At 42.4% G+C, this 23,440-nt stretch overlaps 1 protein-coding gene across 1 annotated transcript in view; it reads left to right on the top strand.

The window, feature by feature from the left end:
* Positions 1 to 23,440, top strand: part of flna (filamin A, alpha (actin binding protein 280)) — a 73,036-nt gene that overhangs the window by 46,870 nt on the left and 2,726 nt on the right. Inside the window, exons 22-44 of the mRNA XM_039800461.1 lie at positions 178 to 327; positions 1,066 to 1,384; positions 2,305 to 2,478; positions 2,576 to 2,738; positions 3,448 to 3,608; positions 4,629 to 4,796; positions 5,186 to 5,309; positions 5,974 to 6,130; positions 6,916 to 7,105; positions 8,602 to 8,625; positions 9,208 to 9,455; positions 11,144 to 11,218; positions 12,441 to 12,540; positions 13,404 to 13,544; positions 13,642 to 13,770; positions 14,230 to 14,408; positions 16,093 to 16,240; positions 17,372 to 17,638; positions 17,869 to 18,006; positions 18,950 to 19,065; positions 20,576 to 20,708; positions 21,939 to 22,115; positions 23,157 to 23,375. Of these exons, the coding sequence (XP_039656395.1) occupies positions 178 to 327; positions 1,066 to 1,384; positions 2,305 to 2,478; positions 2,576 to 2,738; positions 3,448 to 3,608; positions 4,629 to 4,796; positions 5,186 to 5,309; positions 5,974 to 6,130; positions 6,916 to 7,105; positions 8,602 to 8,625; positions 9,208 to 9,455; positions 11,144 to 11,218; positions 12,441 to 12,540; positions 13,404 to 13,544; positions 13,642 to 13,770; positions 14,230 to 14,408; positions 16,093 to 16,240; positions 17,372 to 17,638; positions 17,869 to 18,006; positions 18,950 to 19,065; positions 20,576 to 20,708; positions 21,939 to 22,115; positions 23,157 to 23,375 (3,700 nt within the window). The remainder of the gene's footprint in view (positions 1 to 177; positions 328 to 1,065; positions 1,385 to 2,304; positions 2,479 to 2,575; positions 2,739 to 3,447; positions 3,609 to 4,628; positions 4,797 to 5,185; positions 5,310 to 5,973; positions 6,131 to 6,915; positions 7,106 to 8,601; positions 8,626 to 9,207; positions 9,456 to 11,143; positions 11,219 to 12,440; positions 12,541 to 13,403; positions 13,545 to 13,641; positions 13,771 to 14,229; positions 14,409 to 16,092; positions 16,241 to 17,371; positions 17,639 to 17,868; positions 18,007 to 18,949; positions 19,066 to 20,575; positions 20,709 to 21,938; positions 22,116 to 23,156; positions 23,376 to 23,440) is intronic.

Below are 23,440 nucleotides of genomic sequence, written 5' to 3'. Positions count from 1 at the left end.
CTCTCCCCTTTCATGTCTTCAGCTGTCCTATAAATAAAGGCCTAAAATGAAAAATAATAAATAAATAAAATATAAAATAAATGCCTTAAATTTTGAGCAAAATCTTGCATCTCTAAGACGTGCTGTTAGGATGTGGTTTTATTATTAGTAAAGTCCTGTTCCTATTCCCTGTCCCAGGTGGAGCCAGGGCTGAGCCCAGAGACCAGTCAGGTGAAGTTCATCCCCCGCGAGGCGGGGCCATACCAGGTTGAACTGACCTATGATGGAGCACCGATCCCTGGATCCCCCTTCAGCCCCACAGCTTACCCTGTCTCAGATCCTTCCAAGGTTAGTCACAGTTACTGACACACGCTATTGTTACACATCTATAGAATAAAATATGAGTAGTAAAGGTGGGGGGTGGGGGGGGGGAGTGATACAGCAAAGTATCGTAATATTTTCCGTTGCAATACTGTATCGATACACGTGCGCCTAGTATCAATCTTAGTTTAGTTTATTTGCACAAAGATATGTACTTATAATAATTTTTTTTAAAACAACCAATCACAGTGCAGGAGAGGAAAGAAACCTTAAAGGCTGATTCAGCATCCTTCCTTTATACAAAACAGAAAAACTTCCAAAAAATATAAAGTAAAACAAGCAAAAATGATTATTATAAAGTGCACATGAGAATTTGAATTTGATTATAATACAAACCTTTCAGTTTGTCAGGTGCATACCACATTTATGACAGGTTTTCATGACCGTGTTGGTCAGTTTGTCTGCTTGACAATTTTGTGGCAATAAAATTGAAGTGAGATGAACAAACAAAGAAGTTTATATTTATAGATAAAACAGATGTTAACAAAGTTTTCCTTTGGGGACATAATTTAAAGTTGGAAAAAAGGTAATTCATTTGCCAAATATCGCAGAATATACGTTTAAAATCGCAATACTATCGTATCGTGGGGACTCTGGTGAGTCCCATCCCTAATGAAAAATATGTATAACATGTCAATTCAATTTAAAAGTAATTTTGTTTGTGACACACGTGTAGTCATCAATCATGCATCTCTCTCCTCTCAGGTACGCTGCTCTGGCCCAGGCTTGGAGCGCGCCAAGGTGGGGGAGAAAGGGGAGTTCATTGTGGACTGTACCAACGCCGGCCCGGCTGAGCTGACCATTGAGATCATCTCCGACAGCGGCACCGAGGCAGAGGTTCACATCCAGGACAACGGAGACGGCACCTACACCATCACCTACATCCCTCTCTACCCCGGCTCGTACACTCTCACCATCCGCTACGGTGGCCAGGATGTGCCCAACTTCCCCACTCGGCTCAACGTGGAGCCCGCGGTCGACGCCAGTGGAGTCCGTGTGTTCGGAAAAGGAGTGGAGGGCAAAGGTAAAAAATAAAAAACTGCTGCAGAAGATGTGGTTTTATCTTCACAAATTTTTTTTATTTAGTGTATACTAGAGCTGGGCAATATATTGATATTATATTGATATTGTGATATGAGACTAGATATCGTCTTAGATTTTGGATATCGTAATAAGTGGTGTCTTTTCCTGGTTTTAAAGGCTGCGTTACAGTAAAGTGATGTCCTTTTCTGAACGTACCAGACTGTTGTATCTGTTCTGTTATTTGCCCTTACCCACTTAGTCATTATATCCACATTACTGATGATTATTTATCAAAAATCTCATAATCTCAACACTATAATATCGTTGCGGTATCGATATCGAGGTATTTGGTCAAAAATATCATGATATTTGATTTTCTCCATATTGCCCAGCCCTAGTGTATACTATTACCATATCTAATGTTATTATTTTTCATTGTCCTGAGGCAAAGATGACGTTTTTTTTGTTTATTTAACTTTTTTTTCATTTGCATTTATCCTTCATGTATGCTGTAAATACATTTGCATTATGTTAAATACCTACATTTGCTATTTTTTTATATTCATCCTGTTCCCTTTGTTTATCCTATTGTCAGATGTGACTGATCTACATTGAAATAGTTTCTTTGCCAATGTTACTGTGAAAACCGTGTTTCTGCTTTCACTATTCATTCAATTAAAGCCGGTGCTGCTGCGCCACAGCAATCTCTATCCTCATATTCCCCTCTGTAAAGATGATTCCAATGGGTTCCACAGCTTTTAAATTTGGTAAAAGAAAAACAAAGAGAGCACTGGCATTGGTACTCCGCATCAGAAGTATCTAAGTCGGATTGGTGCATCCCTAAATGTGATCCAAGTCTGTACAGACCTGCAAACATTTCACCAACATTCTGTATGTTCCCCTGTCCTGTGTTTTTTTTAGGTGTTTTCCGTGAGGCGACCACAGACTTCACTGTGGATGCTCGTGCTCTCACACAGACCGGAGGTGACCACATCAAAACCGTCATCAGCAACCCGTCCGGCAGCCGTACGGACGCACTGATCACCGATCTTGGAGATGGAACCTACAACGTAGAGTACACTCCCTATGAGGAGGGTGAGTTCAAACGGAACAGTTTGTGCAGAAATGTGTAGGTTTGCTGTTCTCCGATACATGAGTTTGAAGCGGTCCTGATTTTGTGCGTATGCCTCAGGCCCACACAGCGTGGAGGTTTGCTACGATGGCTCTCCAGCGCCTAAGAGTCCATTCCGTGTTGCCGTCACCGAAGGCTGTGATCCAGCTCGCGTTCGTGTGCACGGTCCCGGCCTGAAATGTGGCATCACCAACAAGCCCAACAAGTTCACAGTGGAAACCCGGTAAGTGAGGCAAAAGCATTCACGGTGAAAAAAACACAAATGTCATTGATGTGTTTCCAGGAGTTTTTTTTTTTTTTTTAACCCTTGTGTAAAAATAAACATTTTTATAGCTTTTCAGATATTTTGGTCAGTTTTTTACGTTTTTGTCCCTTTTTTCCAACGTTTTGGGCATTTTCTTCTGGGGTTTATGAATTTTTCTTGTTTTTCACTTTTTTCAACATTTTCAGCGCTTATTTCCACTTCACATATTTCTGATGATAAAAAATAACTTTTAAAACGGGTCAAATTTGACCCGAGGACGACATGAAGGTTAACAACCTACAAAACGTACATCATCACCTCCCACCCAGACAAAAATCAAGAAAACATAACACAGTAACTACAATACAACTACAATAAGACCATTCAACAAAATAGTACCAAAATAGACAATAAACCAAATAAACATAATTATGTATAAATGACAACACCATTAGCCATCATACTCTTCTCTCCCCAGCACAAAGCTTCTTAGGAGCCCTCCAGAAAGCTCAGGTGCTTTCCCCATTTTCTAGTCTAGATAGACATCCAATCTGGCAAATCGTTTATATGGCATTTTTTTTCAAACGCCGCCACTCTAGCCATCTCACGAGCCCACTCCTGGATTGATGGCACCCCTTCATTCTTCCCTGGATTGTATTTTCTAACGCCCATTGTCTTCCCTCTGCAGAGGAGCAGGTACTGGTGGTCTTGGTCTGGCGATGGAGGGTCCATCGGAGGCCAAAATGTCCTGCACTGATAACAAGGATGGCAGCTGCAGTGTGGAGTACATCCCATACGAGCCCGGCAAATACAACCTCAATGTCACCTATGGAGGACAGCCCATCACAGGTACTGAATTGTTAGTCTAATCAGTGTTAAAAAAAACATTTCAATATTTTTGTCATCTTGTTTAACATATTTAGGAATTTAAATATGAGTGAGTTAATTAAAGGTGCTGTAGGTAGGATTGGGAAGATCCAGGACTTAGTCAACAAATTTGAACATCGACAGCTTCTCAGTCCCTCCCCCCTTTCAGCTAAAGCCCAAAACGGTCTCCTAAGCCCCTCACCCCACAAGGGAGAATGAATGCATGAGCAGCGATTGACACGCAGTTAGACGAAACATGGATTTCTGAAAGCGGCCGGAGAGAAAATGATGATAATTGAGCAGTGAACTGAGAGGAAAAAATTAACTATTTTGGCAGGTTTTTCCTCCACACGATGAATTGTTTGCTTACAAATACTTATTTAATAAAAGGTGGAACTGTGAAACGGAGGAAAGATAGCTTTTGCTTTATTTTGTATTTTCTGAACACAAGACAGCCAGTATCGTACAGACCGCTTTGGTCACCATTGTTTGTCTACATTCGGTAACACTTTACTTGATCTACATACTTGTTATCTACATAAGAGTGACATGACACTGTCATGACACACTCATGACACATGTACCCTAAACATAACCATAACTTGTCATGACAAAAACCGAAGGACACTTACTAAAAGAAGCGTTATGTCATAAACATTTATGACTTGTTTATAATGTTTATGACACGTTCATGACAGTGTCATCATCTCACTCTTATGTAGATAGTAAGAAGTAAAGTGTAACCCTACATTCTTGTTCCCAAATGTCTGAAAGTAGAATGCCAGGTGCCTCTGGCACCTCCTTCAGAATGACATCACACCGGTAGTAAATATCTATTATCGGTTGGGGGACCAACGTGTAGTCCGTCATGTATCTTGGCCGCGTCAAGGCAAGAATTTCTGACTCCAGACATGTGCCATGAGAGAACTGTCGCTGCGTGCTAAACACCTAGGGCACCTTGGAATAATTATTGCTAACTTTTCTGAGGTTTTGTCTGTGCAGGCAGCCCGTTCTCTGTGCCAGTCAGTGACACAGTGGACAGTACCAAGGTGAAGTGCCAGGGTCCAGGCCTGGGTACCAATGTCAGATCCAACATTCCTCAGGCATTCACAGTGGACGCCTCCAAGGCTGGAGTGGCCCCACTGCAGGTCCGCGTACAGGGACCCAAAGGTAAGTGTGTGTTCTAATGTTTCTGCGTATCTCTATGTGCGATTTAAAGCTTGGATTTTCTGACATACAAAAAAAAGAATCCTAACTAAGAATTTAAACACTTTGTATTTAACTTCTTAAACTGCTTTTATTTGTAGTGCACCTGACCCGTGGTATAAAATACAACACTTTCTCGTGCCTTTTGGACATTTACTAATCCGATTTTTGGACCTCCAAACTTCTAGTTGTAATTGCTTTACATAGTTGTATTTCTTTTACATCCTAGTTGTCCTGATTTGTTAGTCAAATTGTTTTTACAGTTCAGAAAGTTTTGTCTTTCTATGTTCTTATGATGATTTTGCTTCCTTTTCTGTGTTGTTGTTGTTTTGTGTGCGTGTGTGCGTGTTTAGGTGTGGTGGAGCCTGTGGAAGTGGTGGATAACGGTGATCAGACTCACACCGTCAACTACGTTCCCACCAGAGAGGGACCCTATTCCATTAATGTGTTATATGCTGACGAGGAGATCCCACGCAGGTAACACACAATCACACTTACCCAGATTATCCAACGGGCGCGTCTGTGCTGCGTTCCGGTTTTGTTCGCGGATTTTATTGTCTCTACAACTAGTATTTGAAAGAACAATCACGTGTTCATTAAGCTAGTATCTAGTGTAGGTCTCCACTGAATGAAGCCGTTGCTTGACCCTCTTCTAAAGCTCCTCGTCTTAATCCACATCAAAAAATCCACAGGACCACTCGATAAAAACTATTTACTTTTACACAAGAAAAATAGTACAGTACAATATCCACTTCCAAAATTATGAAAAAGAGAAAAACGAAACAGGGAGAGAGACACAGGAGGTGTAGCTCCACTCTTGGTTTAACTGAATCAAAAGTGCCACATGTAACACCTTTTTCCCTTCTAGTCAACGATATGTTGCAGTCTTTTGCAATAGGTATATTGCGCCAGTTGCGAATGACTATAAAAAATATAAAAAAATACATTATATTGTGCAGTCCTAACGTGTACGATATTGGGGGGTGTCTTTCGCTAAATTGACTGGATGCTCTCGCCGTGACGCGGGTGGTGGAATATCAAACATTGACGGAAGTGGAAGAAGGTCGTAGATATAGACTGATTTTCAAACAACATTTTCTGACTGCTGCGTATTTGTCCTTTTACTCTCTCCCTCTGTCAGCCCCTACAAGGTGAAGGTGCTCCCCACCCACGATGCCAGTAAGGTGCGTGCCAGCGGGCCCGGCCTTAACACCACCGGGGTGCCCGCCTCTCTGCCCGTCGAGTTCACCATTGACGCCAAAGATGCAGGCGAGGGATTGCTGGCAGTGCAGATCACCGTGAGTCCTTGCATGCGATTGACTATTTAAGAAAATATTCATGAATTAATTTTTCAGTGGTGGAATGTAACGAAGTACATTTGCTCAAGTACTGTACTTAAGTACAAATTTGAGGTACTTAAGTTGAGTCTTTTCTTTTCATGCAACTTTCTACTTCTACTCTGCTACATTTCAGAGAGAAATATTGTACATTTTACTCCACTACATTAATCTGACAGATTTAGGTACTTTAGAAATTAAGATTTTTGCACACAAAATACATGTAGTTTATGAAATATATGTTTTATTATAAATTAAACTATCCAACAACATAACAGCCTACAAGTCCAGCTGAAATGACGATTAAACACACAGTTTGGATCGTTTCCAGTTTCTAAAATATGAGGATTTTTCTGCATTGAGTACTTTTACTTTTAATACTTTAAGTACATTTTCCTGATGATAATTACATACTTTACTTAAGTAACCTTTTCAATGCAGGAATTTTGCGTGCAACAGAGTATTTCTACAGTGTGGTATTAGTACTTTTGGAGGATCTGAATACTTCTTCCACCGCTGATCTCTTTAAATGTGTATATGAAGTTATGGGGAACATACTGTATATCCACCATTGCGTATTTGTAGAAATCTGGGATGTAAAGGTAGATGTTTAACAATCTCATGAGTGCCTGCAGTTATTCTGTGCTTACCATCCACTAGAATTAACCACAAAGTCGCTTATATTTATTATAGGAGTTACAAAAACTAAAACTGTTTTTAAACTTTGGCCACTTCCACCCCTGCAGGACCCAGAGGGGAAGCCTAAGAAGGCCAATATCCGTGACAACCATGACGGGACCTATCTGGTGTCCTATGTGCCGGACATGACTGGCAGATACACCATCCTCATTAAGTACGGAGGGGACGAGATCCCATACTCACCCTACCGTATCAGAGCCCTGCCCACTGGAGACGCCAGCAAGTGCACTGTCACAGGTATGTACAGCACGGTTAGACCACTGCTCATACGTTTGTTTTCATATGTTTGAAAAATGGACTTAAAGGACCCAAGTCCTTTTACCTTGGAGAGGTAGCAATACTCAGATTTTTATATAATGTTTTACTCTTCAAATACGTTGTATTGTTGGTCAAATGTCTCTCCTGCATGATAATGAATTTTACGGTTACATAAAAAAAAAAACAGACCAGATTTTCACCAGGATTTTATGTCCTCACACATCCGAATGTTGTTGCTAAAGGACTTTGTTTACTGTAAATTGGGGTGAACAGCAGCAGGAAGCCACCGCTCTGAAGATTGGTTCCTATTTTGTGATAGAAAAGCACAAACGAGCTGCACAGTGTTGTGTTATTTATGTTTCATCCACAGTTTAACGTATTAGGAAATGCACTCACTTTCTTGCGGAGAGTTACATGAAGAAGATTGATACCACTCTCATATCTGTCTATTAAATATGAAGCTGGAGCCAGGGGAAGCTAAGCTTAGCATAAAGACTGGAAGCAAAGGGAAGACACGTTATTATGAATCCCACTACTTTTCTTGGCAAGATGCGCCCTGCGTAGGGACAGGATAGCCCATTGGTCAGGGGAGAACACGCAGTCATGGGTGCCTGGCCAATCCTAGCGCTCGAATGCTGTCTCGCCCATAGACTGTAAAAATAATGGACGGAGCTTCCGGGTTTGAAAAGTGAAGCCAAAGCGGAAGTGCCTTAAAGCTGCGTTCTATGAGGAATGATGAATGGCGTCAGTACCCAGAGGTCCCTGTTTATCGTCGGTAAATCTCCACTGGATGACTCGCTTCAGAAGGGTTATAAATCGGCAACTTTCCCCCTTTTTAGCGTTTAGCTTAGCACAGCCCCATTGAAACCATAAACACCGGCTTGGCCGCGTCATCCTCCTCAGCTACGCCCTCTCGTCAAAAATTGTCACATGCGGTTGCAAAAAAAACAAGTTTTTTACAGTATATGGTCTTGCCAAGAAAAGTAGTGGGAATCATAATAACGCAGGGGACACGGATCAGGCTTTTTCCCCGTTTGCATTTCCAGTCGATATGCTAAGCTAAGCTAAGCGGCTGCTGGCTCTAGCTTCACACTAAGCGTCAGACATGAGAGTGGTAACTGTGGGTGCGAAAGAGGATACATCAGTCGTGAAAAGTATCGACTTTCATCTCTCAGTGTACCTGCTGCTCATATTGCATTTTTTTTTTCATGCATTGTTATGTTGTGTTTCTCACGCTGTGCTCCTCAGTTACACTCCCCCTCACCTAAGTTCCTTGCCACACACACACACACACATATACACATACACACACACACACACTCACTCCCTGCTTCACACTCCACCATCACCGTTTGTTTTTAAGTGTTTGGAGCACAGTGATTGCCTCCCACCACCCCCACCCCCACCTGACTGTCTTTTTATTTGTCACCTTTGTTTTCTCTCGCTCCCCTGCTTCTCACCGTTCCTATTATCAGTCTCAATCGGCGGTCACGGTTTAGGTAAGCCTTCTGAACGACTTTGTCATGTAGAGGAACTACTCTTCCTTTTCTTTCTAACTCGGTTCTGTCAGCATGGAGGATGGTGGCACCAGCTTTCAACATGATACCCCATTTTTTTCTCTCTCTCTCTCTTTTTCTACTCTATACGTTTCTCTGTCCCATACCTTCTCTTCCTCTCATCTCGTTTTCCACTTCCTTTGTCAAAACGTTTGTCTTCGTTTCCCTCTCTCATTTTTTTGTTGGACGGACTAATGGACTAACGGAGTAGGTAGGATGGCATGGTGGAATGGCTAATCTAGCTTTCAGTTCTACATGGAAAACTGTATGACAATAACATATGAGTCAATAGTAACAACATAGTGTAGATGGATATAACATGACTAGCTCTCATCCAGCTTTATCCCTGTCTCATAATTGTGGAATGTGCATGCTGAATGTTGTGTGTGCGTGTGTGTGTGTGTGTGTGTGTGTGTGTGTGTGTGTGCGTGTGTTTTAAGGAAGTGTGTGCCTGTTTGTGTTCTGTAAGATATTTTCTAATTAGAAATTCATCTCACCACTGAGCCTCTCTTCTCCGTTGTTAAGGCGCAGGCGTTGGCCCAACTATCCAGATTGGCGAACAGACAGTCATCACAGTGGACGCCAAGGCGGCTGGGAAAGGCAAGGTGACCTGCAGCGTGTGCACGCCCGAGGGGGCGGAGCTCGACGTGGACGTGGTTGAGAACGAGGACGGCACATTCGACATCTTCTACACGGCGCCGCAGCCTGGCGAGTATGTCATCTGCGTCCGTTTCGGAGGGGAGCACATCCCTAACAGTCCCTTCCAAGTCACGGTGAGTGACGTGCATTTTCACTTTTCCTTACACAGGGCAGGTTGGTTGAGCATACAGGCTCTTTTGCTGCAATGCCCTTGGACAGACAGCTTAGTGGAACAACAAAAAACGAAATAACAAGAGCAGAGTCAAGGAAAAACTGATCAGATCATGGTGCAGGCAGGACAACTTGGATAAGATAGACTTTATTAATCCCACATTGGGAAAAATTACCTTGTTACAGTAGCTGAAAAGAAAAATTCACACACATCAGAATAATACAAATACACATTAAATAGACATTGGAAAAATATACAAAAAGTATGATAAGAAATAGAAAAAGAGATAATAATAATAGTAAACTGTACACTGTAAACACCCTTATTATAAACAGAAAGGTAAAAAAAATATATAAATACACAGATATAAAAATGAGTAAAGTGCGGATGAATAGAAATGACATTAGGAGGTGACACGGAGTAATAAATAAATAAATATGCATTGTGCAGAATATTGTCAAGTGATGACTAGTGTTGCAGAATCAGCTAGCTGTGTTATAATGTATTATGTATTATATTGTATTATAATGTTGTATTAAAGAGTGTGACTGCTGCTGGATATACTAGAATAACAAACACATTTGCTCTCGGTTTGTGTTTAGTGTAAAGAGTGCATGGACAGGTTTTTTTCCCTACCATTATAAGGCTTGGGCGCAGCACCCTAAGGCCATTTGGTGCACCAACTAAGCTGAACGAATGTAACTAAATTACTTTTCTCAGATCTAATGATTGTAGTTAGTTCCCAGTGGACTTCTTTTTTCTTTTAAGCTTCTTGAGTGTTTTTATTTAGTTATTATCTGCTCTAGCTTTTCCAATGTTTTAGACACCGTTATAGTGGTAATAGTAATGGTCCAAAATGATGTGAAATTGTATTTATTTTTTTAATCAAATAATTTAACTTTTTTTTTTTGGAGGATGGCCCCTTAACAAACCCCCCCCCTCCCCCGCCCCCCCAAATATGTGCACTGAATGGTGTGTTCCATTTAACTCGGAAGCCGAAGCTGGGAATGACGTCACACCCGAGTTGAATGCGTTCCATTTACAAGTCGGATTTTCATTGTTTTCATTAGCTCTAGCCGGGTTAGCCATTGTTAGCAGTTAGCATGCCAGTTGATAACAACGCATTACGCTGTTTTTTTGTGCATGCAAACAGCTTGACAACATGTCTACGGTTAGAAGACGGACAGCAACTGCTGTACGACTGATTTAGTGAGACCCAAATAACACAAAAGTGCTGAGAACTGTATGTTACCACAGCTTTCACAACTGTTGATGCACGGAGCAGCCACGTTGGATTATTAGCTCTGTGTACTCGGTGGTTGCCCAAATTCCGAGCTTGGAAATCCAAGGTCAGGGGGCGTGTTTCCGGCTTTGACCTCGGAAAAATCCGACTTCCCAGTACCCATGGAACGCACCATGAGTCTTCCACAAACCTAGGGAAAACGCTGCAAAGTTCCTTGACGCCATTTCTCCCCACAGAAGCTTCGTGATTGGGTCCTGGTTGCGCCAGACGTTTTCTAAATCACTCTGACTACTGTTTTATTCCCCATCCAATCCCCTTCCATCTTTGTTACCCTCTCCATCTCCTACACAACCCCCTTACCTACCACCACCCCCACCACCTCCCCCCCTCCTCCCCCTCCCCCTCAGGCGCTGGAAGGAGCCCCATCAGACCAGCTCATGCAGCAGAGCCAAATGCCCCAGTACTACGCTCAACAGCCCTGGGTACCTAAAAACCTCCTGTCTGCAGCCTCTCATCCCTCTCAACTTCTTCTATTCTTTCTTTTCCCCTCATCCACATCCTCACACGTGGCCTCCTTCTTTCATCAGCCCGCATTCAGTGTCTGCTGTCTCTCCTTGCAGGTGTTTTATCTCTTGACGGGACTTTTATCTCTCATTTCACTCCCTCATCTCATAAACAGGATTCCTCAAACACATGGAAAATGCAACAGAGCTGCACTTAGCGATAGCGAAAAAGGCACATTCATATTCTTCTACTGTGTGCCGCAGTTCCAAAATATACGCACAGGTTTTTTTGTATATATATATATATATATATATATATATATATATATATATATATATATATATATATATATAAAGACATATGGTTGTTCTCAGGTATTACATACATACAATGAACACTCGGAAACAATATATTATTTTTTATATATATTTTTATTTTATATTATATTTTTTTAATATATTATTATATATATATATATATATATATATATTTTCTGGTTTCTTCACCCCTCTGTGACAGTAAACTGAATATCTTTTGAGTTGTGGGAAAAACAAGACATTTGGCAACGTCATTTTGGGCTTTGGAAAACACTGACACTTTTTTTTTTTTTTTTTTTTTCTAATCTACTGACATTTTAAAGACCAAACAAGTAATTAACGGATAAATCGACAGTGGAAATAGTCGTTAGTTGCAGCCCTACAGTTTTTATTCCACAACATGGGAAATGCGTCCCTTGCAATTTGGGAGTTAAATATCTCCCATGAGTTATTGTGCAGTCCGTCTGTTCAGCGGTGCTCCATGTCAACTCGCTTAGGAGACAAAAGCCATTTTGAGAATGATCAATGTGGGCATGTCAGCTGCTCCACATTTCACAAAATGGCTAACTGTGCTTTGTCATTCTCCCCATGACCTACCAGTGTTGTTGTGTCCTCATCTCATTTCTCTCTCGCAGCTTGTGTCGGTGTCATCATCCTGACCATGATCACCATTGTCATCCCCCCCCCCCATTGTCCAATCATTTCATCTCATGATTGTCTCATCCCATTCTTTGTTGGTGTTCTGGAAACTTTTGCCCGTCTGTCCTGCGCTGTGTCGACTGCATCTGTGACGTTTACTGTTAACCGCAACCACGCCCGTCGCCGCAACCCTCATCACGGACTGTGTGTATCTGACCTCTGCCCTCTGCTCTCTGTCTCCCAGGCAACAGACAGACCAATGGGAATGAACGGTCTGGATGTGGCAGGGCTGAGGCCGTTTGACCTGGTCATCCCATTCACCATCCAGAAGGGAGAGATCACAGGTAACATAAACCCGTCTGCACTATAATCAGGGTTCCCACATGTTTTCATTGACAAAATTTCAAAACTTTTCCATGAGTTTTTAAGGACTCATAATAACATTTCCATGAACATTCAAAACATATAACACAAACATAACTATAGTATACTTTTCTCCGAATGTTAATGACAATAACTTTAAAGGTGCCCTGCCATACAAAACCGTTTTTACTTGTATTTTTTATAGGTAGGCTAGACCAGATTTCACACAGATGTGTTTTGCGGTTAGCTACAGAATAATGACATAGGTACATTACATAGCAGTAATTTATTATTTAGCGTTAAGGCATCACATTTTCACGGCACGATCCCTGATGTCAGTTCTAGATTAGAGGCTGAAGTAGCCTATAAGAACCTAAATGAGAGACTTCTGTAATGTCAGTACAATAAAAATGGACCTACATAACGATGTTTGTTCACTGCTGGCTACAAGTTAGCAATCCAACACAACAAAGGCTGTCACTTGAATGGCGTTTTGAGCGAACGTTAGCAATCAAACAATCGACAGCACAATAGATAGCTAAAACGTTTGCCGGATCCCGATCCCTTGGCGTTATGCCGTAAACCGTTTTTTAAATCTGAGCATCCGCAACTCACATCTGCACTCGACTCACATCGGGTAGTGACACGTGGAACGGTTATCCGCGGAAGATTACGGAACAAGTAATTTCATTAAACAACAAAATCCCATGACTTTTCCAAAACGTTCAAGGATTTTACTAATTCCGTGACTTTTACAGGCCTGGGAAATGAGATTTGAGGACTCTTCCAGGTTTTCCGTGACCGTGTATCTCACTGTACGATATGTTTTTGTCGTCTGCTTAAGGTGAAGTCCGAATGCCATCGGGCACCGTGGCCAAGCCTGACATCACAGACAACAAGGACGGCACTGTTACGGTCAAGTACGCTCCCACTGAGGCCGGTCTGCACGAGATGGACATCAAATACGATGGCATCCACATCCCTGGTACAACTTCTGACACAATGTGTTTTGAAAATCCAGCGGAAATGTGTAACCCCCGAAGGTGCATGAGATATTCTTCTCCTTTCTTCTCCATTCACAGGAAGTCCCCTACAGTTCTACGTGGACTACATGAACAGTGGTAATGTCAGTGCGTATGGCCCAGGCCTGATCCATGGGACTGTCAACAAGCCTGCTGTCTTCACTGTTAACACCAAAGATGCTGGAGAGGGTATGTAGCAGTCGTATGGCAGAATACATCTGACTGTATGCAGCCGCCTGTGTAGATTAGGGGCGTAAATCACACATTTGATCGATCCAGATCGATTGCATCGTTACACCCCTGCACGTTTCAAAGACAAACATATAATGACGTACTCAAAATTGTAGCAAAGGTTATTTTACACACCACTTAATTTTGTTTTTAACAAAACTACACTCACCAGCTCACCAATATTTTGTTTAAGAACGACCTGTAAAATGACATAAATTTTTGTGAAATGCAATGAAATCTTTGAACACTGCAACTGGCATTAAAGTTTTAAAAAAGTTCTTTAAAAACCAATGAGGGTTGGGCATTTTGTGTGCATGACACAGAAATAAAGGAAAAATTGATTTAGAAAAGAAAGAAATCATCAGACCGAAAAGAAAGAAAGATATGAACCACTTTGTTCATATCATGTCCTTGTAGGCGGTCTGTCTCTGGCCATCGAGGGTCCATCCAAGGCCGACATCAGCTGTGTTGACAACCAGGATGGGACGTGCACTGTGTCCTACCTGCCCGTCCTGCCTGGAGACTACAGCATCCTGGTCAAATACAACGACAAGCACATCCCCGGCAGCCCCTTCTCTGCTAGGATTACTGGTAATACCATATGATCTTAAATACTCAATGATTAACAGGAAATAATGGCTACCCTTAAGGCGCTGCGCTATCATCACCTTGTTGTTGGTGGGCCCATGCGTGCCATTTCAGGGTGTTTCCTCTAAGTGGCGATGTTGCATGTTCAGTTATTGTTACTGTGCTTTACCATCAATTTCCCAGGGGGGGGGTTGCCACCCCCCCCCCACGTTGTTTTTCCTCTCTCTGAGTGTGCTTGTCTCTGCTGTGTCCCCAGGTGTGACTCCTGAGGATGTTTAAGTTTGTGGCCAACTCCATGCCGTCTCCACTGCCTGGGTTTCCACCACCATTTCCGCCTGGCCTAACCCCTCCGCATTCCCTCCATCTTTGAGCCTACTCACCATGTGAGGTGTGACACGACATCGTTATTTATATATTTGTTCTGTCTCGGCTTCTGTGTGTTTGTCTTTGGCCGTTAGCTCCTTTTGCGGGGGGGGGGGTGGGTGGGGGGGGTGGAGCTCTGCCTCCTGCGCTTTGTGGGGGAATGTGTGTGGCCCCGGGGGCCCCTTCAAAATTTTTTTAAAAAATTGGCCCAACAGTGATTGATTGGTTAGCTAGAAATGGTTTTATGGTTCTTTAGATCTATACTTCAATAATTATATCCTCCTGTCTCTCTGCTTTCTCATTTTTGTGTTATGTGCTCAACGTGTCTCTTCTCCGGTCTTCCGGCGTATTTTTTTTTTCCCGCTGTCTGTGTTTGTCATCTCCGTTGGTCGTTTCTCCAGTGCATTCTCCATCATGTATTGTTGTGTACAGCCAGACCCAGGTCTGGGCAACCCAAACTAACAACACCCAGCGCCAAAAAGCAAAAAACCCTCCTCCTTTGTTCTGTCTGTCTTGTCTTGCACTTCCGTTATCCCTGTGTCTGTGTGCTGTGTGCCTCCTCACTCCATGTGTGTCAATCTCTCTTCTAGGTAGAGGTAGAATAATAGATTCATATGTTGTATTTCCTGTCTGTGTGTTCTTCCGCTTGGTCCAGGGCGCTCTTCCATGTGTTTCCTCCTTCTGGCTGTTTTTTTCTGTGTTTCTGGTCATTGTGTCTGGATTATTGTGTGTGTTTTTTGTGTTTCGTCTGTTGGTGTGTGTGTGTGTGTGTGTGTGTGTGTGTGTGTGTGGTATTGTGTGTTGTGTATGTTTGTTTGTTTTTTTTTCTGTCTATGTGTCTGCTGTGTGTCTGTTTCTGTCTGTATGTTTTTTTGTGTTAAAAAAAAAAAATAAAAAAAAAATAGTGTGTGTGTGTGTTTTTTATTGTGTGTTGTCTGTTCTGTGTGTTTGTGTGTGTGTTATGTGTATATGTGTGTGTGTATGTATGTATGTATGTATATGTATATATGTATGTGTATGTATGTATGTGTATGTTATATATATGTATGTATATGTATGTATATATATGTATGTATGTATATATATGTGTGTGTGTATATATTTATATATATATATATATATATATATATATATATATATATATATGTATATGTGTGTGTGTGTATATGTGTGTGTGTGTGTGTATATATATGTGTGTGTGTGTATATGTATGTATATATGTATGTGTGTGTGTGTACATATGTGGGTAACCAAATGGACAAAAGTTTAACAAAAAAACGGGTATTACAGAGCAAATCAATGTTGTTCTGAATTACTAAACTGTGTGTGTGTGTGTGTGTGTGTGTGTGTGTAGGAAGTGCATTCACCGTGAAGGTAACAGGGGAGGGCAGGATGAAGGAGAGCATCACGAGGAAGAGGAGAGCAGCATCAGTCGCCAACGTCGGCAGCCAGTGTGACCTCAACCTCAAGATCCCAGGTGATAATGACATTATGATGCGTCGTAGCAATCCACCTTCACATTGTGTCACAGTTGGTGTGCCTTGTTAGATGTGAAGTCTTTTGCTGTTGGGATTACTTTGGAAAACCCCGGTCTTCCTGATTTGAAGAGACTGCTTTTGTCTATTGTCTGTGTGCGACCTTAAAGTGAGACCATGTAACTTTTGAAGAAAAAAACACATTCTTTCTCTCATACAATGAAAAGTTAAATTCAAAAGCAAACACACCCCACTCCTACACACAGGGGTCTTGCTGCTACAGTCTTACGTGGTCTGGTATGACCATAGACTGTGTATATAAAGATGGACGACACATCCTCACTTCCTCCCACTGTACTAAAGTAAAGCCCAAATATACAGGATACAGGCGCTGCCATCTTGTAATTTATTAATTATTTAAAATGTATGTCAGTGTAGTAGTGATCGGGCGGTGAAGCAGTGGTATCGAAGTCCCGCCCAAACACCCGCCTGACCAATCGTGAGTCAATCCCAGCTGTCAATGGTGACGTTTCACCCTGTTTTTATAGCATCAAATAACTAATAAAAAACCAAACTTATCAGAAAAATTAACACTTTAACAAACACAATTTTTTGGGAACTCTTTATTTGATGTGTAATTAGATTTTTCTTGTTTGGCCCATGTCCCATCTGCTGACATGGAGAGGGCAGGGTTTATGATCTATACTGCAGCCAGCCACCTGGGGGGGGGGGACCAGATGTTTTGGCTTCACTTAACAATATACAAATGTTGTGGGCGGGGCTAAGTTCGGCTGGCATCCAGGCTATGGTCTGGTATGCAGGGCTTTAAATTAACTTTTTTGATAACATGGATAGTAGATTTTTAAAGTTACTAGCCACGCTAGTTACGTATGCAAAGGTTATACGAAATGTCACAACATTGCGTTCATGGGAAATGTAGGATTAGTAATTCAAGCAGTGTTGCCAGATAAAGATTACGTTTCCACATTTTAGCATGTTACGGATACACGTCATCCGTGTTTATAAAAAAAAAACTTACTTTATGTTTCATTGTCATTGGAAGTTCAAAGTTACGTAGTCTCTCTGCAGGTGTGTCTTCAGTTATTCAAACGTCTGTCTGCCTGTCTCTTCAGAGATCAGCATAGCGGACATGACGGCTCAGGTCACCAGCCCATCTGGCCAGGTTCACAAGGCCGACATTATGGAGGGAGAGAACAACACCTACTGCATCCGCTTCGTCCCCACCGAGACGGGTGTGCACACCGTGTGTGTGAAATACAATGGCGTGCATGTGCCTGGGAGCCCGTTCCAGTTCACCGTGGGCCCCCTGGGAGAGGGCGGGGCTCATAAGGTCCGTGCTGGAGGGCCGGGCCTGGAGAGAGCAGAAGCTGGAGTACCAGGTTGGTGTGGTGGCTGCCGGATTATTAGTTTGTGTCTTATTAGCTATTCTATTTGTTATTCTATCTCCTTAATTGTTCTTAACTGCTCTTTAATGTGTTATGTAAAGCACTATAAATTGCCTTGTTGCTGAAATGTGCTATACAAATAAAGCTGCCTTACCTTGCTGTGTGCGTGTGCTGCGATATATATACAGTGTACCTGACTGTTTTGGCCCCTGTGTTGTGTGTAGCGGAGTTCAGTATCTGGACGAGGGAGGCTGGTGCCGGAGGTCTCAGTATTGCTGTGGAGGGGCCGAGCAAGGCTGAAATTGCCTTCGAGGACCGCAAGGACGGCTCCAGTGGAGTGTCCTACATCGTGCAGGAGCCTGGTGAGAGAAGAGACAGGGAAAGGTTTATGCATGAGAATTAAAGGGTAACTTTGGTCTTTTTTGTATCTATGAGACTGACGACTGGTTAAGCAAGACCACCGCAGTCGGCTACGTCCAAACAAGCTCCAATGTGCTGTAAGTTATAGGGCAATTGCGCACTCTTAATTTACAACCACAAAAAAATGCTTGTTTTGCCACTGACATGCTTAGATTATTGTTCTAAGTGTCTGACAACATTATGGAAAGGCCCTATTTAAATAAACAGTAATCTCATCATAGTAAAACAAACTGAATTCAAAGTCGACAGAAACTACAGTACATAAAACTATCTTAACTAACAGTCGTCTTTCCACTGTTTCAACAAACACCACTCTGGTTCGGTTTAAATAAACCCCTTAATTTACCAATTTGCATGTGAAAATATGCTGGCTCTATACATGTTTTAAAGTAAAGGATCTTACTCTTTAACACAAAGGTCTATCTCTGCACCGATCCTTTCCAGAATGTTGTCAAGACACTTAGAATAACAATCTGAGTCAGTGGCAAAAACAGCTCTTTTAGTGGACGTAAATTGACAATGCACATTTGCCCCATAGGGTTACATTGCAGCCCGATTCACGGCTGCCAGTTGCAGCGTTCTCGCTCAATACTGGACCAATTTCAACGATTTTTGTTCACATTAGTCACTTAGAAACCAACGCATGGGAAAATAAAGTCCAGGTTGAAAACAACTGAAATTACTCTTTAAGCATGTGCAGCAGGGGGAAGAAAAAAACATCCAGTAAATGTCTCCTCTTTGGTGGTGTTTTTAATACTCTTTTACTCTCCTGAAAAAAAAACTATAATCTATATCTGTATGCTGTTGACTGTATGCCTGCCACTGTTTTTTGCATTTGTGTGAACATTTTTGTGACTTCCTGACTTGACATCCGTTCTCCTGTAGGAGACTACGAGGTGTCCATCCGCTTCAACGACGAGCACATCCCCGACAGCCCCTTCGTGGTCCCTGTGGCCTCGCCGTCAGACGACGCCCGTCGCCTCACTGTTGCCAGTCTTCAGGTGAGGCTCTGAGACACACACACATCCGTGTGCACACACGCCAGGCCACAGTGCACTGCCTACAACGCAGCAGCAGCAGCAGATCAGAGTATGTCATATATCAGATCAAAGCAGTCGGAGTGCGGACAGAATATCATGACAGTTCAGTTTTTTGTTTTTTACACAATAGACAAATATTTCCTGCTCATAAGAACTTTGATAGTGTGGAGTTAAGTGTAATAGTTTGTTTTAAGTCGAGTATACTTAAAACGTATATAGCAGAGCAGAGTAGCGACTGGTTTAGCAGGCCAGGATGCTTATAGTTGCGTAAGATGAGAGTTCAGAGGTACAGGCACCTGCTGCTGCATTGTTAGGCAGTGCAAGGGCTTCTGGGATACTAGAGGACTGTGTGTGTTTCTCGTGCCTCATTCTAAAGGCTGCCAACAGCCTCCCAACTCCCAAAAGTGATACGGGGCGCTAAAGGGTTAAAGAGGTCTCACATGGGCTACTTTTCCTCTGTCTTTGTTCTCACTCGCACAAATACAGGCAAAACTGTGGAAGCCCACTTTTAACAGAGAAAGAAAAGAAAAAAGTTAAGGTTATGCAGGATTAAAAAAAAAAAAACTTGTGGTAAGTAAAATTGCAAGATGCTAAGAAAACATTATGACTAATTCAAAATTATAATTATTACATCAATCATGTCATCAAAATCCGTGGATTTTTTTATGACCGTTTTCAGCAGTGATCCAGAACAAAAATCTTCTGAATTTAGCCTGTTGACTGTTTCTCTGCCTGGGGATGTAGATGTTATATGATATTTCCATTCTTTTAAATTTGTTGAAAATCTGTGAAAAGTTCTGCAAAATTGTTACGTCCGCAGATTCCGTGTGGCCCCGCCCATCATGTGGACTTACCATGAGTATTTTTATTTTTATCGTGCATAACTTTTCATCTATTTTTATTCTTTTTCTGTTGGTAATAGGCCTCCATACAACACTGACTTTAATACATTATCATGTATCATGGGCTTTTCCGCCTTTAATTTCTGGCAGGACAGCTAGGTGAGAAAGGAAATTGCAGAAATGCAGGAAATTGTCACAGGTCGGATTCGAACCCTGGAGCTCTGTGTCAAGGCATCAACCTCTCAGTACATGTGCGCCTGCTCTACCACTGAGCCAACCCGGCCACACTTATAAATATATTTATTAAGTGTCGAAACTGGCTCACAAAAAAAGTTACTTTTTCTTTCTCTGTTCTCTTCAGTTTCTGTGTGACTTACACAAAAACCTGCTTTCTCTGCCTTTTCACTGCACAGCCCTCCTCTTTAGCCTTGTTAGCAACCTCCAGGTAAGCTAAATAGTAGCATAATGTATATGGATATGATACTGTGGTGATCATGGTGCTATTAAGTAGGCCGTATTGAGTAACGGTTTGCCGATGATCGTGCTCAGCAGGGGGGGGTGAGGTCATGTGGTTGGTGTGAAATAATGGCGATGCAGTGTTGAGTGTGTGAGTATGTGTTGTCGAGCAGGAGTCGGGTTTGAAGGTGAACCAGCCAGCATCGTTCGCCGTCAGCCTGAACGGGGCGAAGGGCGTGATCGATGCAAAGGTCCACAGCCCATCTGGAGCTCTGGAGGAATGCTGCGTCACCGAGATCGACCAAGGTAACCACGGCGATGGTATCCAATAGGGCTGCACGATATGAGGAAAATATGCGTGGTTGAGAATTGCGATAACGATAGAACTTGTGATAAATGAATACATTTTAAAGTGTACTCAGTTTCTGCTGCTTTCAGTATTCTGCTAAAATACAACATATTGAATATAAAATGCAGCTCTAACAAAAGAATGACCGTTACATTGTGAAGTACAGTTTTCTACTGATATTTCTTTCTAACTAACACAAAGAATCTCTGAATGTCTTAATGTCTGAGTGTCGCAGCCTTTCGCGATGTGTTTATTGCGCCGGTTGATATCGCGATGATAGAAAAGCAATATATTGTGCAACCCTAGTAACAGAACTCACCTAAACACCTTCAGGGCCCTATCTTGCACCCGGCACAGTGCAAAGCCCAAAGTGTCTTTGCTAGTTTAAGACCGACGCAGTTGTCAGTTTCCCGTCCAGCACCCACGTCGCTTAAATAACAAATGCGCCTGCGCCCATCTTTGCGCCCATGGGCGTGCTGGTCTTACAGGGAGGTGTGTTCAGGTGCATTCCGGGCATATTGCTATCTTGAGGCAGCGGAAAGTGATTGCGCCATTGACCAACAAAAAGCAGCATTTCATTGTTATTTTAACAGCGCATTAGTAAAATGTGCCTAGGCTGGTGCCCAGCGCGCGCACACACTATGCTTGTTACACACACACATAGTGTGTGCAGCAGCACACAAACGACAAAAAAAAAAAGATTAAAAATAAAAAATATTACAATTTGAAATCGTATTATATGATCTGCTCACGCGCTTTTAACTTCACGCACGAGCAGATCATTTTTTTCTCCTGAATATCTCTCCTTCCTGCTTTGCATATCCTCCATCATAATAGCAATGCGCCAAGGTCCAAACACGCCTGGCTTTTAAAGGGAAGGGGAGATGACACTCTGATTGGTTGATTGCATGTTACGCCCCAAAACACACCTATGAATTAATGAAGACACTAAGTACAACCCTTTAGAACCATGCGCCCGGTGCACGGACCCTTTTTTCTGCCATTAAACTAGCAAAAGTGGATTCGTACACGCCCTAAACGCACCTGCGCCGTGCGCTTAGACCGTTAAAACGGGACCCTTAGCCTGCTCACACCGGAATGATGTCACAACATGATCTTGTTGCTGGAAATCTTAAAAACATTTTCATGTGCCTTACCTTTCCTCGCCTCTCTGTTTGTTTGTCTAGATAAGTACGCAGTCCGGTTCATCCCCAGAGAGAACGGTCTCTATCTCATTGATGTGAAGTTCAATGGAAGTCACATCCCTGGTAGTCCGTTTAAGATCCGAGTAGGAGAAACGGGCCAGGCTGGAGACCCTGGGATGGTGTCGGCCTACGGAGCAGGACTGGAGGGAGGCACCACAGGTAACACACTGCCCCTCTACACAACACAACAGGACAAAATCAAACGGGATGGAAGTGAATTTCAGCATAACAATCCAGTGTTTTCCATAGGTTTGTGGAAGACTTATGTGCACCTATTTGGCGGAGGGGGTTTGGGGTCCGCCCTCAGGGAAATGTCATGTTTTTCATAAAAAGAAAATTGCCATTTCACTCCATTTTGGACCATTATTTTTTAGCATATTTATTAAATTCAAAGTTATCACATCATCTGGAGTTATCTCAAGACACTTTACAGATAGAGTAGGTCCAGACGAAACCCCCCCTACACACACACACACACACACACACACACACACACACACACACACACACACACACACACACACACACACCAGAGCAAGCATTTGGTGTGACCGTGGCGAGGAAAAACTTCTTTTAAACAGGCAAAAACCTCGGCCAGAACCAGACTCTTGGTGGGCGGCCATCTGCCGGTTAGGACTCGAGAGACACAGATATACAGATGTAGAGAAATATGATTCATAATAATTATAGAAGTTGGTATGATGAGCAGTGGTAATTATAGTAACAATACATATAATAGAACTATGACTACAAATAATAGTTGTAGCAGTGCAGGGCGTCGAGCAGGACCACGGCAGCAGCTGACCATGTGATATTTCAGTTTTTCTTTTTTAATAAATCTGCAAAAATATCTACATTTCTGTTTTTTTTCTGTCAAGATGGGGTGCTGAGTGTACATTAATGAGAAGTAAAATGAACTTTTTTGATTTTAGCAAATGGCTGCATTGAATCAAAGAGTGAAACATTTAAAGGGGTCTGAATACTTTCCGTACCCACTGTAAGTCCACTGGGGACAAACTGTAGTCATGAGATCTGAGAAAAGTCATTTCATTACATTACTTCAGTTAGCGGTGCCCAAAACAGCTTGGGTGCTGCGCCTAACCCTTATAATGTCTTTTCTGGTCTCACTAAACATTTTGTCCCCATCCTCAACTCAGTCCTTCCTGTTCCGTCTCATTTATTTATTTTTTTGCCTCCCAGGAAGTGCATGTGAATTTGTGGTGAACACGAGCAAGGCAGGCCCTGGAGCTTTGGCTGTGACCATCGACGGGCCCTCCAAGGTGAAGATGGACTGCGTGGAGTGCCCCGAGGGCTACAGGGTCACCTACACCCCAATGGCTCCTGGCAACTATCTCATTTCCATCAAGTATGGCGGTCCTTACCACATCGGCGGAAGCCCCTTCAAAGCCAAGATCACTGGTGAGGAAGATCTTTATGTTTTAGGCAAAAGGATTTGACTTTCAAAAAATGCAACAAATCAAGGA

This window comes from Perca fluviatilis, chromosome 5 (assembly GCF_010015445.1).
Source record: "Perca fluviatilis chromosome 5, GENO_Pfluv_1.0, whole genome shotgun sequence".
Lineage (NCBI taxonomy): Eukaryota > Metazoa > Chordata > Actinopteri > Perciformes > Percidae > Perca > Perca fluviatilis.
This window is presented reverse-complemented; position numbering and strand designations above follow the sequence as displayed.